The sequence below is a fragment of the Neofelis nebulosa genome, chromosome 1 (assembly GCF_028018385.1).
Source record: "Neofelis nebulosa isolate mNeoNeb1 chromosome 1, mNeoNeb1.pri, whole genome shotgun sequence".
NCBI classification, from domain to species: Eukaryota; Metazoa; Chordata; class Mammalia; order Carnivora; family Felidae; genus Neofelis; species Neofelis nebulosa.
This window is the reverse complement of record NC_080782.1, coordinates 70,075,776-70,092,863: the sequence shown is the minus strand read 5'-3', so window position 1 is coordinate 70,092,863 and position 17,088 is coordinate 70,075,776. Positions and strand designations below refer to the sequence as shown.

Sequence of the window (17,088 nt, the reverse complement as noted above, 5' to 3'; positions counted from 1 at the left end):
TTCTTTAAAAACCATAAAATCTTAAGTGCATGTGGATATATGGGAAGGAAATATATAAAAATCATAAATAATATTTTGATCACAATTGAGATTTATTATAAAATTTCCTTTTATTTTCAAACTTCACGTTAAGCTACTACATTATCCTCTCTAAGCATTTTTCTATGCATATATATGAAGTTGGGATTATATTTCAAAAAAAAATTTTTTAATTACAACTGACCCTTGAACAACATAAGTTTCAACTGGGCTGGTCCACTTATGCAAATTTTTTCGATAAATACAGTACAGTACTGAATGTGTTTCCTCTTCTTTATGTGTTTCTTTTTTAAAGTTTATTTTTTTATTTCTTTTGAGAGAGAGAGAGAGCACAAGCAGGGAAGGGGCAGAGAGGGGGAGAAAAATGATCCGAAGCAGGCTCTGTGCTGCCAGTGCAGAGCCTGACACAGGGCTCAGACTTATAAAACGTGAAATCATGATCTGAGCCAACACCAAGAGTAGGACACTTCACTGACTGAGCCACCCAGGCACCCCCTTGTGATTTTCATAATAACATTTACTTTTCTCTAGCTTACTTTATTATAAGAATACAGTGTATAATATATATAACATACAAAATATGTGTTAATCAACCATTTATGTTGTCAGTAAGTCTTCCAGTCAACAGTAGGCTATTAGTAGTTACATTTTGAGGGAGTCAAAATCATGCGAATTTTTGACCCTGTGGGGTATCTGTGTCCCCAACCCCTGCACTCAAGGATCAGCTGTACTGTGAGTTTTTACTGTGCTTCAGAGAACCATTAAGAGGCCTTTACCTTTAGGCAAAATCATTACACCTTTCATTTGACACTTGATCTATAGTTTAGAGCGTCTTCAACTACTAATTTACATTATTCCCAGAAAAGTTCTGTGTGATAAGAAGGTCAGGGAATACTGTCTTTTTCTAGATAAGAGAACAAAAGCTGACCTGAAGTCACTTATTTGTGGGTGGGAGAACTAGGCCTTAAGATCAGCTCTACTGGTATTTTCCATTTGTTTCTCCTTGTTGGGCACTGTTCTGAGGAGTTAGAGAAATAAGAAGCGTAACATTTAATTATTTTTGTATCAGAGGCCTTGTACATTCAGATCTTTCTCCTTAAAATCACTGCAACTCAGACCTTGCATTGAGAAACCCAACTATTTAGAGACATCTAAAGACACACTAGAGGAAGAACCGGGGAAGGTTTTATTAGATATGGAATTTTATTTTTTTTTAAACCTTTTTTTTTTTTTTAACGTTTTATTTATTTTTGAGACAGGGAGAGACAGAGCATGAACAGGGGAGGGTCAGAGAGAGGGAGACACAGAATCTGAAACAGGCTCCAGACTCTGAGCTGTCAGCACAGAGCCCGACGCGGGGCTCGAACTCCCGGATCGTGAGATCATGACCTGACCAGAAGTCGGCCGCTTAACTGACTGAGCCACCCAGGCACCCCTAGATATGGAATTTTAATTCAGACTGCTTTTATGGGCATGTATGCCTAAAGTCAGAGATTACATATCAATAAAAAATTAGACGTTTGACATCATCTTTATCTTTTGGAGAGCTGTTTTGATATTGTGAGCTGGCATATGCCTAGTTGGAAATAGTAAGTGTTCAGGGATTCCGTAGGAAATATATGGCCAGAGTATGAAAAGGAGAGAGTGTTCATGTTTGAAGACAACATAAGAAGAGAAAAACGTTTAGTTTAAGAACAAAGAACTAAAGCAAACCAAGTAAAGTAAGGATAAATGCGTGCAAATTTGGACACTTAGGGCTTTTTAAATTGTATGACCAAGATAAGGTACTTACGCCTAATTATGTAGGAATATACATATGACTTATAATAACGAATACAAGTGAATGCAAGAGGCCTGCGTGTATATCTCTGTATGTCAAAGGCTTGTCTGATCGTGAGAGCAAACCTGCAGGATGTACTTCATGCCTGGCCTGCTATGTGCCAGTTACAGCTAAAGGCATACAATCATGAGCAAAACAGAAAATAACCCCTGCCTTTCTGGAGCGTGGATTCTGGTGGGAGCAGAAAAATAAAGAAGATAAACTAAGAGAGACATAACGTATTAGATGGTAATACATGTTAAGGAGGAAAACAGAGAAGGGAAAGGCAATTCTAGATGATGATGCAAGTTGGCAGAGTGTGGTTGGCAGAGGACCTTGCAGAAAAGATGATAATGGAGTAAAAATGTGCAGGAAGTTAGAGAATAAGAGACTCGTGCAGATTTCTGGGGGTAGAGTGGTCCCGGAAGAGTTAAGAGAAAGTATGAAGGCTGAAGGCAGATGATGTGGTGAAAATAGAAGCTCCACATGAGCTGACCTTTTCTTTAATTCCTTGCTGCATCTTATTGCCTAAAAGAGTGCCTGCACATAGTAAGGGCTCAGTAACAATTTGCTGATTGAGCAAATCTTAAATGAGTGTTCTTTCTAGTGTTCTGCTACAGTCTCTTGTGGGTCTACTTTTCAAGTCACGGAAAGGACACACCAGAGATGGTAGCCTTCCTGAGTTTACCTGTCAGTTCATGTGCTAAAGGGAATGAATGGGTAGAATGGGGAGGGGGGGGGGGGGAACAAAGCCCCTGAGCCTCAGGTTGCCACATCTAGGTATGGATGGTAGAGCAACCTAAGCCTGAGGACGTCTGGGGCACATGGTGACCACTGTTCCTTAGCCTGTTTCCAGATGACCCTCTCCATGATTGTTTCCTGGAAGCGGTTCCAGCTGACTGCAGTCAGTAAGAGGAAGGTTTAATCCTCTCCAATGAGGGGCCGTCACTTGTTTTCCAGATCACCTCTTTTTTATGGTTACCTGCTCCTTTCATTCTTCCTGTTTATTGCCTATCTTCCTGTCATACAAACCTCATCACTTCCCAGATGAAAAATTCCATTGCTACCCATTTGGTTCAGACCCTTGAGCATTCAGACCTTCTAGGGTCTGGCCTCCACTCACTATATCCACCTAGCTTCCCTTGATCTTCTCACCTGTGGACAGGTGGACCACCACCTTTCCTGGATTGCTGGCTGAGTGCTGACTCAGCTACCCTTTATAAAATGAGACCGATGTGAGATATGCCTGCTTCAGGTCTGTTGTGAGAAACAGATAAAATAATGCTGTGAAAGCCCTTTGAAAACAGAAGTGTTTTGTAAACATACATTATTATCCTAATGATGCTTACCGTACTTGCCAGCTCAAGTGCAAGGTAGGGTTTTAGCAGAGGGAATAGAAAGCAATTTAACAATTTGACCAGGAAGAATAAACACTGAAATGCTCATGTTTAACTATAACTACTATGCTGGCACATGATCAGAACTAAGTATTTAGGTCTGCCTTGCATTATCATATCACTTGGTGCCAGTTCCTGTGTTGGTCTTTGATTCTTAGCACAGATTTCTAGCAGTTGTTTAAAAGCTTACTCATGGGGTGCCTGGGTGGCTCAGTCGGTTAAGCATCCAACTGTTGATTTCAGCTCAGGTCTTGATCTCATGAGTCATGAGTTCAAGTCCCATGTCAGGCTCTGTGCTGACGGTGTGGAGCCTGGTTGGGATTCTTTCTCTCCCTTTCTCTCTGTCCCTCCCCAGCTCATGCTCAAGATAGATAGATAGATAGATTGGGATTCTTTCTCTCCCTTTCTCTCTGTCCCTCCCCAGCTCATGCTCAAGATAGATAGATAGATAGATAGATAGACAGACAGACGGACAGACAGACATAAAATCATACTAGTAATCCTAGGGGATTGATTTGTCCATTCAAAATCACTTCTTTAAAGAGTTGCTGTCTGTCCCCTAAGCTCTAATAATAGGAAAATAATCTTTGAAAGAAGCCTGATGCAGATACTGATTCAATGAATGCTTGGTGCTTAAAATGTATCAAGTGTAATTCCATGGTTACACTAAAAGAAGACAAAAATGACTCAGTGAAGAAATCCAGAAGCCAGACCTCAACATTTTCTATTGTGTTCCTGTTTTTGTGTTCTGGCAACTCCCAGCATACGATAATGAATTGTTCCTTTAGAGATAGCACAGCATTTTTCCCATTGAAGTAATGTCAGCATAGCCATTGGGTTCCAAGCAAGACCAGAGGTCTAGTATCTAAGTAAGCATTTTCCTACCTACCACCTCACAGTATTTCCATGAGAAATGGGTCTGAGAACCACCTTGACGTGATGGAGTCACACCTTTTTGCCTGCCTAACTTCCTCATTGGCAGTGTGATAGAGGATGTTCCTACTTGCCCATTCCCCAGGCCACTGTCTGAAGTTTCTTTCAATTCTACACCTCACTTGGTCTTCTTGACTTCTCATTGAGAAAATGATTATGGGCTCACGCAATGGTGAGAGAGGCAAGGTAGGGTCTAGAGATGTGCTAATCCACCCAGGTGGTTATTGTCATTGTATACAGATCGTACCAGGGAGATTTTCAAATAGAGATTTTTACAGGTTTCCCCATCTCTAATATTCTGACTCTGTAGGTGTGGTGTGGAGAACTTAGGAATTACTAATTTTTAAAAACTCTCCTCATGTGTCTAGTCCTTGCTATTATCTCCATTTACTAAATTGGGAAAGTAAGAATTAGAGATTAGGGGTGCCTGGGTGGCTCAGTCAGTTAAGCATCCGACCCTTGATTTCAGCTCAGATCATGATCTCAGAGTTCGTGGGATTGAGCTCCACATCAGGCTCTGCATAGAGCATGGATTCTGTCTCTTGTGCATGCGTGCTCGCTCTCTCTCTCAGAATAAATAAATAAGAAATTATATAACTAAGATAAAATTACCCAGCAGTAAATATCAGAATTAGGACCCACATCCAGGTTTTCTGAATCTGGGTGCTGCACAGGGTCTCAGAGGGTAGTGTTTGACTTTTATTTAAGAGTCAGCAATCTGTTCCTCAAAGTCCAGTTTTTCAGGAATTGGTCTATATTGGTAGATGAATGTATGTTTTTGTAAAAGTATATCTTGCTTTTATACTTGATATATGCTTTTGGAAAAAACTATGTGTCATATATTTGGAGTTGTGAAGATAGGCGCAAACATCTATTAAAACCCTGCCTCCCAGCATGCTGAGCACCCCCGCGCACTCCTGTCTGGGAATGTTGTCTGGGAGTGTAACTGTTAGCCTTCTCATTCTGTAGGTTCATCGTCCAGCTCCCTTCTCTTTATCAACCTCCTTTTCTTGTACTATCAAAAGCTTGAGATATTAAAAAGAAGATTCTCTAAAGGCTTGAAAACTGGGGAAGAGGAACATCACTGAAATGCACCAAACAGGAAACCCATGCTGTCAGGAAAGCCTATTGATTAACAGAGAAGGGAGTCTTGGTAGAGAGGATGCTGGGAGACTCTCACCAGGGGGCAGGGAGGGGAAGGGTGACAGATCAGGGGTCAGGGTTCTTTAGGCTGGAGTGATAGGTTCAGCCTAGAATGCTGACATTCTAGGGACCAGAAGGGACTTGATGAAGCTGTTTAATTAGGTGAACAACGAAAGATACGTTGTTCAGGTTTTTTTTCCCCCACTGCTTTTATGTTCAGGTATATTTTTATTTAATTCATTTATAGATATGTTATCTTTATATCCACATTACATTTAACTCTGTTCTCTATGGCATTTTAGTTTGGTTTGTGCTGAACTGTTTCTTGCAAATAGTTCAGCAGTCATTTACACATCAGCACCACTTACTGAATAAGATTTTTCTCTTGTTTACACTGCCCCCTTTTCTTCTAAGAAGCAGTTTAAGGTTTTTACTTCCTTTTGCCTTTCTTACAAGAATTGATTAGTACTTTATTAATCTCCCTGACTTCTGGAAAGGTGAAAATTGTGGAGAAAATTTCTTTTGTTGTACATATCTAAGAACAGTCAGTCATTCACCTTCCCCTTTCTTTTTGTCATCTTATCTTGTTGATCAAAAAAGGATAACTGTTATTGGACATTTTAATGAATGCCCTGGAAAATGAATTTCTACTGGTTATTTCCTGTCTCAGCACTGAAAATGCAGCGTGCAATTTTCTAACCTTTCCAGTTGCCAGAATACACTGAAAGATGGGTGTTGGTAGGCATTTTGGAGGAATCTGGGCAGGTTGGAGAAATTTTCCCACCAGGTGTTCAGCCATGCCTTAAGCTCTATTTATTTTAGACATTCTTTGTGGAGGGTGGGGACACATTTCTTTTGGAGAATTTAGTCAAAGTTATGGCTTTCTCTCTTCCACAAAAAAAAAAAAAAAAAAAAAAAAAAAAAAAGGTACATACATAATGTTTATTACAGTTTCCAGAAGTTTACTGATCTGTGAACCTCACATCATTAATGAGCAAACAAGTTTCTTTTGGTGTGAGACAAGAAGAGCACAGCTCTATATTTTGAGCTCTCATCCATTTTGATAAAGGAACATCAAAGAACATCCTTTTCTTATGAGGGACTGCCATGTGCCATGTGCATGTATCGTTTTCAGAATGGCCTTAAATCCTGTTTATAATGGGAAGAATGGATGGGTGATGGGTAGGCAGGCTGTGGATGGATAGAAACGACAGTCTCTAATCCTTACTTACTGAACTGATACCTCTTTTGATAAATCATGGTTTTAGTGCTACTGGAACCATTGAATAAATACTCCTTTTTTTCTGTTAATAATATTTTCTTACTGTTTTTATTTATTTTTTGGAGAGAGAGACAGCAGGGGAGGGGCAGAGAGACAGAAGGACAGGGGGGACAGAGAGGGACAGAGGATCTGAAGTGGGCTCTGTGCTGACAGGCTGACAGCAGTGAGCCCAATGGAGGGCTGAACCATGAGATCATGACCTGATCTCCCATGAACCATGAGATCATGACCTGAGCCGAAGTCAGATGCTCAACTGACTTAGGCACCCAATCACCCCAGTACTCCCTTTTTCTAACTTCAAATCAAAGAGTGAGCCCCTTCAGGTTTTAGGCTTTTCTTATATTACATCAAAAGTAGTCTTCCTCTTTTCTCTCCTAGCTAGCTGTGGGCACCAATCCATAGCTAGAGCAAAGGCAAGAAAGAGAAAGAAGCTGTTAAATGCACTTTGGAATCAAACCACCTTTTTGGAGTGTATCCCCTCTATTACTGGCCAAGTGACTTAGCGCAAGTCACATTATTCTCCCACTTGCCTCATTAGCAACATGGCAATGATAACGGTACCCACCCTTAGAGATGTTCTAAGGATTAAATGAGTTAATGGTTGTGAAGCGTTTAGAATAGTATCTGGCATGTAGTAAGCACTGAGTGCTTGACAAATGAAGTTTCTCAATGGTGATAGTTCAGTCATGAGCAGTTGTAATTGTTACTAAAAGTGAAATTAAAATGTTGGCCCTTTTTTTTCTTAATGTGTATTATTTTGAGATAGAGGGAGAGGCAGAGCATGAGCAGGGGAGGGGCGGACAGAGACAGGGAGACACAGAATCGGAAGCAGGCTCAAGGCTCTGAGCTGTCAGCACAGAGCCTGACGTGGGGCTCGAACGGTAAGATCATGACCTGAGCCGAACTTGGCCGCTTAACTGACTGAGCCACCTCCCAGGCACCCCAATGGTTTTTTTTTAATATATAAATTGGAGGCTGAAGTTCACTCCCAAAGTAAATCTTGATATCACTTTAACTTGTATTCCTCATGTATTTTTTGAAAAAGCTGAGCATTTATTAATAACACACCTGAAATTGTCTATGTGCCAGGCGTTGGGCCGAGTATTTTCTTTATATTCAGCTCTCCCAACAGTTCTATGAAGATAGGCAATATTGCGCCCCTGTTACAGAAGAGGAAACTAGCTGACCTGAAGATGGTAGGTAACTTACCCAGGTCACACAGCCAGTAAATGATATGCTGGGAGACACATCCCAGCATGTGTGACTCTGGATCCTCACCCAGACACTTAGACTGCCTCTTACTTGAGAACAGAAGGGGAGCAGTAGTGCTTAAAATGTTGAGGAACACTGCCTGTTTTTCAGTGACTACCCCATAATTATGGGACATGCTTAGAAGGATCTACCAGTCATTTGTGGGAAGCCTCCTGACGGACGCGTGTTGGGTCAATTAGTGATCATTGCTATTGGAGTATAAGAGGAGATGCTTTGTGATAGGGGTATTCCTGTGCATTTAAATGTAGTAACACAAACTTGTATACCACCTCAACTATTCCAGAGGCTTTTGTGACATGAGATGAGTTTATCCATGAAGAGTATTCTCTACAGGGTCATGCTCACAACAAGTGCTCAAAAAGTGTTAGCTGCAGGGGTGCCTGGGTGGCTCAGTCGGTTAAGCATCCAACTCTTGGTTTGTGGCTCAGGTCATGATTTCATAGTTTCATGGGTTCAGGCCCCACATCAGGTTCTGTGCTGACAGTGCGGAGCTTGGTTGGGATTCTCGCTCCCTCTCTCTGCCTCTCCCCACCTGCACGGTCTCTTACTCTTTCAAAGTAAACAAATAAACTTAAAAAAAAAAAAGTGTTAGTGACAATTACTGTTAAGGTCACTGTGGTTGCGCCTGATCCCCAAAGGGGTGCTTCACGGGTCTCAGCAAGTTTTCTAAGTTCTTGGAGGTTCAATGATGTATTCCCAGACACATGACTGGTTCTTGGATGGGACCAAAGCAAACCTTGCCTCTGATTGAGCTTTTTCTAACCTCGATGGCTTTGTTCTGCAAGCCAGACCATCTTCTCTCCACTCCCCCCGGTGGCCTGAGAAACCTCGCAGGCCCTGCCTAGACCAGAGCCACAGGTCAGTTTATCCCCTGAAGTGAGTTCTGCAGTGGATTTTCCAAGTGACTGCAGAACGCCCAAGCCTTCCTGAAGGGAGTCAGCCTCAACCGTGATCTGAGCTGTTTTACGAAGACACTTAATTTGAAGCTCTTGGCACAATTTGAAAATTTGTAAATTTCCTTCACTTAACCCCCATCCCTTTTTTTCCTGAGATCCAGGTAGTCCCAATATATTAATGAATATAAAAGCAGGTATTTTGAGTCTGTTTACTCCCCTTGAGCGTACAGTATCTTTTTTTGTGAAAGTATCTGTTTTCTTGCATGCATATTCAAGTTAAATTCACAGTTTCCCTACTTTGAAAAACAGTTTTCTTGGAAATAAAATGATGAGACAGACTTTGAAACTGAAAAACTGCTGCTTTGCTTCAGGTATTTTTGCTTGAAAACTGATACTTTCATGAATATTTAATTTTTAAAAACTTGGACAAGATGATTGCTATTTTAGTTGGTATGCTAGCCCTTAAACAAAAGTGGTGCAGTTTTAGTTTTGAGAGAAAGTGTAACTTTTTTTCCCATCAATGAAAATTACTTTTCAGTACTTTAATCTCTACTTTTGTATTGTTTAAATCTCTTGTAAAATTAATGGTAAAATTCCAAAGATGATGTTTCCCTTCCTTATTGTTATTATTATTATTTGTCACTTCCAGTCTGCTAAAGGCCTTATACACACATTCATTATTTCGAGGGCAAATGTGTTGCAGGAATTTTAGCAAAACCTGCTGTCAGATGGTTTTGTATGGATGATCTAGTGAATTAAAATGGCCAAAGCTTTAGGTTATAGTGATATGTGCATTTATTTCATTTTATTATTTTATTTTATTTCATTTTATTTTTATTTTTATTTTAGAGAGTGTGCAAATGGGAGAGAGGGGCACAGGAAGAGAGATAGAGTATTAAGCAGGCTCTACACTCAGTGCAGAGCCCAAAACAGGACTTGATTCCACGACTCTGGGATCGTGACCTGAGCCACAATTAAGAGTTGGACTCTGAACCGACTGAGCCACCCAGGCACCCCAGTGATAGGTGCTTTTAAAACAGTCTCATCAGGGGAGCCTGGATGGCTCAGTTGGTTGAGCATCCCGACTCGATTTCGGCTCAGGTCATGATCTCAGGTTTAATGAGTTCGGGCCCCACGCTGGGCTCTGCACTGACAGCGTGGAGCCTGCTTGGGATTTTCTCTGCCTCCTTCTCTGTCTGCCTGTCCGCTCTCAAAAATAAACATTTTAAAAAAAGAGTCTCATCAATAAACCATCTAATCAGTGAGTCTGAATTGGGACTTCGTTATGATTTTGATGCATAATTGTTTTATGTATAATTTGGACGGTCTCCGATTCCTAAGCTACAGAGTTATGATGTCAGTAAAGAAAATTTATGAATAAGAAGTTAAATGAGAGTATCGTTTAATTTGTAGCTATTATTAAAATAATCACCAATAATTATTTGATTGTATTGATAGAAATAATAATAGCTAAAATGTACTGAGGGCTTCCTATGCTACAGACACTGAGCTGAGTCCCCGTTAAACAGCTGAATTTCATTTCATCTCCATTTTATGGTAAAAGAAAACGGGGTTTTGCTAAAAGCAGCTAGTAAATTGCAGAGCTAGGATCTAGATCTCGAGCTGTCTGACTCCCACCCCAGGTTCTGACCCACTTTCTACAGCTTCTGCACCAACACATTCTGTCTTAAAAGCTAAGCCACCATACGTAGTATTTCCAGTGGCTTAATATGTACCATGAGTCAATGAAGAAGGTAGTCCTGTATTAGCTCCATTTTACAGATAAGGAAACTGATGCTTAGGTGGTAAGTGATATTCCAAGGCTGTACAATTGGCACAGGAGAGAATTCTCTTTGTTATTCTTCTGGAGACCTTATGTATATGCTAAATGAAGTATTTTCTGACTGTGCTGTTTTCCTGCTATTTTGGAACTGAGTGAAATTTTTTGAAATTGTATTAGGAATCTTTATCATATGATTTAAACTTGCTATGATTATCATGTTCGTCCCGTGATGACTCAGAATTCCTTAAATGACTTTTTTGTCTCCCTTCAAACAAAATCTTAGCAGTACCACTGCAAAATAACAGTGTGAAATGTCATAAAATAGGTTATTCCAGCCAAGAATCTGAGGTGAGGACAGCTTTAAATTGTTCAGGCACATTAAAGTCAAATCAGTGGTGAGAACGCTGGCAGCTCTTCAGAAAAGATGTCTCTATGGCACAGTTAAAAATTGTATCCCCTAGTGAGGATGATTAAGAACATGGGCATATTCATATCTGTGGCCACAGACTTGAAAAGGGGATCATTTTCATCATGGGGTCGGTACTCAACATACTCCACTCCTTTGAGTAGCCGAACACTTCTTAATTCTTCCAAGGATTTTTTAATTTGTTTTGCTTATTATACAAGCATCTTCTTCCTTTAGGAAATGTAAAATGTATTAAGAAAATCATAAAATAGAGCACTCGTGGCATCCTTACTTAAATGGATGCAAGACATTTTATTGCAAGAAAGTGTATCTTGATCCCTGTAGCTGACTTGTCATGTTTAGTATTTTTCTCTTGGCCTGCACAAGAAGAATAGCTTCTGTAATGTGAGTTTAAATGATACATCAAGCTAATAAATGTGGTTGGCCTAGCAAGTGATAAGCATAACTAATTCAATTTAAATGTCTTTTATATAAAAATAATGAACCAATGCATTAAAGATTAAAAATGTTAATGCAATTAGCAAAAATTAGCATTCAATAAAAAAGTGTGTTTCAGTTCTGAGGTGGATGATACATCATTCAGTGGCCAGATAAGGACTAAATTCAGGTACACATGATTCAACCAAAGTATATGTTAAAACTAAGTAAATAAAAATTAAATGCTTTATTTGAAGAAACTTTTATGAAACAGTAACATGTGGACGAAAGGGATACCCAAGTCCTCAGGAACTATGGAGGAAACCAAAACGTGAGGTGACTTAACAAGAAGACTTAAAATGTAATGTCTCTTGACTCCTCATGGGGAAGGTAGAGGGGGTGTAGCAGGTGGAAAGGCACAGTGAACATGGGACCTGAAGGGAAACGAATTTCCGTAGCTTACCCACTAAATCAAGCTTTTGTGGTTTGGGGGCGCTGACTTCAAGCCAGTGGAGTATACAGTGGTGTCAGTATTTGCCTCAATGTCACTGGGGCATGTTGGCCCTCTCCTCTCCTCATTTGCAGGTGGATGGCAAGCATTCTGATGAAGCAGCCTTGATCCTCCACAGGAAGGGGTTTGACTGCCGCTTCTCTAGCAGAGACACAGGGCTGCTTTGTTCCACCACCCAGGGAAAGGTGAGCTAAAAAGTTACTTTTGCTTGTTGAGTTAGTGCACTTTGAAATCCTTGACAGTGAGATGTACCTCGCCTCTTCACTGACTCGTTCCCCTCAGCTGCTATAATTAACTCAAGTCTTTCTATCTTAAGAAAGCACTTTCCCAACCTTCAGTCTCTTCTCCTTGTCAACATCAACATGCATGGCTGGAACACATTTATGTTTGGAGATGACACTCTAATCCATTCTTAAGCCTTCCGTTGCTAACCAGCAAAGCATCTTCTTCCCTGCAGCGCACCCCCCCCCCCCCACCATATTTCCTCTTCTCTCAGACATACTCATGTAGGATCTATTTCAGTGAAGTCTTAGAGGGGCCAAGGCACGTTTTATAATAACTGAAGCAGGGTGGAGTATCAGTAGGGAAGCAGCAGAAAGCAGTGACATTGTGGCCATTCGGGTAGTTTAACCACTGCCCTGAAGCAGCCTTACTTAGCTCCAGTCAGTAGTTTCCCCAGGGGAAAATGCAGGTCTAGATCTCCTGATTAAGCCAGATTTGCATGTGGGTCTGTACTGGGCAGGCCGAACAGGTCCCCAGGCTGACTTGCTGGCTGCTCATTTTTTAGGTTTTTTTTTTAAAAGCTGTTGTTGCTGATAGTTCCATCAAGCCTCCTTGGAAGGAAATGAACCTCCAGAGTTCTGCCTCTGGCTCTGATCAGGCTGTGCTCAAAGAAGACATTTGAACAGGTCCTAGCACACAGGCAGGTCTGCCCCAGAGGGCAGCTCAGCTCACCCAGCTCTTCCCCGAAACCTCACAGATACCCTGCAGATCAGACTCAAGTGATTCAGTTTCAACCCTACAAATTAGGATGTGCGTAGGATCTGAAAAGAAAAGAAAATATGGTAGGGGGTTAAAATCCACTTAAGCAGTAAGCTTCTCCATTTCTTGTACCATGCCCTGTATGGAGTTGGTGTGGAGAAAGCACTGATTTTTTTTTTTCATTATGTTTATACTTTACCTTATTACTGATGACATAAGTATATTTGGTGTGAGCATTTGTATTTACACATTAAGACATCAAGTCTTAAGGGGATTTACCATCCGGAGATACCTATTAGGATAACCTGCTTGGGGTGCTGGTAGCACTTTTCCCAGTAGTCTTCCCACCCTGAAAATGTGACTTGCTGACCTGATGCACGTCCCTTGTAGTGGGCCTGTGTCCTTTCTCTCAGCTCTTTTGGAACAGGAAGAACCACACTGTTAGGTGTTAAGTGTTGAGTAAAGAGGATACAGATGTTTTTAAAGCTTGCTGGCCCATAGATGTTTTTTTTTTTTCTTTTATTGAAAAAGTGCCCCCTGCACATGATAAATTCTCAAGAAATACAGAAGAGGACTGGAGAACGAACTGCCCTCTCCTCGCTTCTGGGATGGTCTGTGTGTCCAAACATGCACAGGAGTATTGAATCTCCTTCCCCTTCCCCTTTTAATCATTAAAAGGAATCTTTAAATGCAATTTCACTCTCATACTGTTTTCTACTGAATATATAGATGAGCTACTAATCTTTCTTCAAAGTAGACCTAACTGTGCAACTTTTTTTTATCGTTTACTTTCTAGATTTTGGTACAGAAGCTTTTTAACATGTTCACGGTCTCAAGTCTTATACCTTCCTCGTTATCCTTGATGCATTCACCTCCAGATGCCCGAAATATAAGTGAGATCAGTTTGAGTCCCATGGAAATCAGCACATTCCGAATCCAGTTGAGATGAACCTGGCTTTCAAATTTGGATTGGGAAGCATTGTCTTTTATACACTTCTTGGTTTGACGTGCAATAAGGAAGCACATTATTTTAGCTTCTGGCTACTGTGAGAACATGAATTCTGTGATTATTACTATTTTTTTTTACCAGTACAGAAAGAAAAAAAAGAAAGCCATGCTATAGCCAATGTTTTTTTTTTTTTTTAAAGTTCCATCCATGAACCACCACCATCAGTATGAATTGATGCAACAACAAATGAAGATATGTCTAAAACAGCCTCTCAACAGATTGTATCTCAGGTTAAATGCTAACTAATTATATCTGTGTTGGGGGTTGTGAAGAGGTTGCTATAAGTATTCATGTTGCCGATCCTTCATTAGTTTTACAACAATGCCCATTTTCACCAAAATGGAACAAAAAACTGGTGAGTAATAGCTAATGGCCAAAACGGTTGCAATCATTCATACACATTAGAAAATTTTCGTGTATTGAAATATGTGGCAAAGTGCAATCCATCAACCCTTATGATACGTATACAGAGTTGATCTTCATACCTTTTTCTAATGTACCACTTAACCCCTCCCTTCTCACCCTTTGTAAGTATTTCCAGAAATACCAGATTTTGAATCATTCAGTAGTAGAAAAGAGGCATATTTTCATTACTTGACAATGTGGGATAGGTGCAATTTATTCCATTGTCACTAAAATAGAAGAAGCAATTCCATAGGTACCATAACCTATTTTAGGTACCACAAGGTGTCTTTTTACACAGCTCATTTGAATACAGATGTTCTGAGAGGGGTTTTCTATTTTAAAAATAACCATATCAAAATAAATGTGCCTTATTTTTTTATAAGTCTTGTTAAATCCTTTGGTGTCCATATTCCTGTTAGGGGAAGGGGGGAAGGTGGAGGGGGCGGGGGAGAAGGTGGGTACTTTCTATGACACATAAAGTGTATCATTTTTGCCTGACTGACGATGCTGGCCACATTCTGATCTGTTTCATTAAATTTGTGGTGATGTTATTCTAAACATCTTGACTATTTGAATGTACTGAGATGTCAGAAAACAAGAAAAATACTGTTTATTAAAATATGCTGCTGCCAAGAAGACTGCAGCTCGAAGCAAGGATTTTGTAACCTGCAAAATCCATACGCGGTTTCCATTTCACAGGAGGTAACCCTATGGAAGAGAGAATGCTTTAAAAGGGACCCTGTTTTGAAACCCATTTATATGTAGCTCATCATGATTTATCTTATTAAAGAACATGTTTGTTCATTGAATTCCAAATTTGTGTACATGCTAACCTCAAAGTGAAGTTCCAAGCCCATGTGCCATTACAATACTTTTGATAAAATTTATTTTGGGATCATTGCTAACGTGACATTAAAATAAAAGCCACACTAGCAACATTTAGCGTATTTGATTTTAAGATAGAAAGGATTCTTTGAGTATATACACTTTTGAAAACTCTCTTTGTGTTACCTAATAATTATCTGACTTTAAACTTCCTTTCACCTCCTGCCATCCCAACGTCATTATAGAGAAGTTAAAACCTAATTTCTGTTTCGCCGGGTAGTCCGATTATCATCTGGATTTTTTTTTTTTTTAACCAAGATGCAGCTCCTAAGATTATTGTTAAGTTATGTGAAATTCATAAACTTTTTTCACCTTTAATAACTAAGGAAACAATACTAGTGTTGATAAAGATATTACAAGGGAGTAATTTCATGCAATAAACGTGTACTGTATGTTTCCTTCCTCACTTTGGGGGATAAACAACTAAAAGAAAACAAAAACACCACTTCCTTTTTGTGGACATCTGCCAATGTTAGGATTGCTGGAAGCAAATCCCAGGAACAAGATCAGTGTTTGCGTTGCATCTTAAATGTGCAACCTTCTTTGGGAGTTCACTGTGTTCTGTGGTTAAGTGGGTGTGCTTAATCGTTCTGGAAATTCTGATCAGTTGACATAAAAAATCTTGATGCAATAACCGTGGTTTTGCCACCCCTGGTTGGGTAAGATGGGTCTCTCCCACATCAGGCAGGCCTTCAGTGTGTGTTACCACCAGCCGTTCACAGGTAAAGCAGAAATTCTCTTTAAACCAGCAAGGTTCTGCTTTTTATTTTTAGAATAAATCATCAGGGATATGAACAGAGGATGCTTTTGCTTTGGGTTGTGGTCAAGAACTGATTAAATAATTCAGTGTCTCCAGCACCCACTAAAAACCACACACTTCGGTTGTGATCTCAGTGGCATATTTGTTTGCTTCAGTTTTATTATATTGGTTATCACAGTGTTCCGTTGGTCAAGTAGTTCATTCCTTTCTATGAGCTTTTTTTTTTTTTTTAATTTTAACTTGAGCTTATACCTGCCATGTTTGAGAACTCCGCATCCTTGTTTTCTTCAAATACTGATTAAAATAAAATGCTATAAAACGTGTGGTGAATCGTTGTAATTACCTGCCCATGTCTTTGTTGTACTTGTGCCGAAATGTTTTTACATTCCTTTGTCTGGAAGAAAGTCTCTGCTTTCATTTTGATTATGTTGCTTACCTTGGAATCAAATAGGTTTTGATATTTTTCTCTTGGAAGATTTTATATCTTTTTGGGAATATGTAATATAAGATCTCTAATAAAAGATAAATCTTACCATGTACCTGGTCCTCTAGAGTGGTTCTTATTTTGTAAGCAACCTGTATGAATACATTTTGAGGGGAAAGATGGAGCAGTGAGGATCTATCTGTTCTTTGTTTCTTTAAGAACGAATCACTCTATCTTCAGCCCAATTCCAGTTAGAAAAGATAGTTTTAGAGAGCAAGTGGCAGAGAGGGGTGGTAGTGAGTTTCAAGTCTGGGTCAGGGGTCACCTCTGAGTGTGGAGTCTAGGAAACTTCTCAACAACATGGCACCTGTGGAGCTTTCTGAGCCAATTGGAGGGGCAGGTGCTGGTCAGATTCCATATGTTGCAAGATAAAAATGAGGAGAGTAAGACAACACATAAGCTAAGAAGTTCCTTGTGAGCTGATCCGGAAGGTAAAGTGGGTTGCAAGAGTGACATCTGGAGGCAGTCTGCCAGCTTGCTGGCCCCAATCAGCACCCAGTGTAGTAGCTTTCAGGGAGTCCCTTCAAAGCCAGGAGGTGGGAGAAGGTGAAGGATAAATACACGGGAAGTTCGTATGGTCAGCCAGGCACATGATACATGCTAACTGGGGGATTTGGACTTGTTTTGGGTGACATTAGTAAAGAG

General features: G+C 40.1%; 1 protein-coding gene across 2 annotated transcripts in view; it reads left to right on the top strand.

Annotated features, from left to right (window-relative positions):
- The window catches only part of MAN2A1 (mannosidase alpha class 2A member 1), a 167,627-nt gene extending 151,129 nt beyond the window's left edge, over positions 1–16,498 (top strand). For both annotated transcript variants that reach the window (XM_058725288.1, XM_058725294.1), the window contains exons 21-22: positions 11,994–12,104; positions 13,697–16,498. In XM_058725288.1, coding sequence (XP_058581271.1) covers positions 11,994–12,104; positions 13,697–13,849 — 264 coding nt within the window. In that variant the 3' untranslated portion in view covers positions 13,850–16,498. The remainder of the gene's footprint in view (positions 1–11,993; positions 12,105–13,696) is intronic.
- The last annotated feature ends 590 nt before the right edge of the window (positions 16,499–17,088 follow it).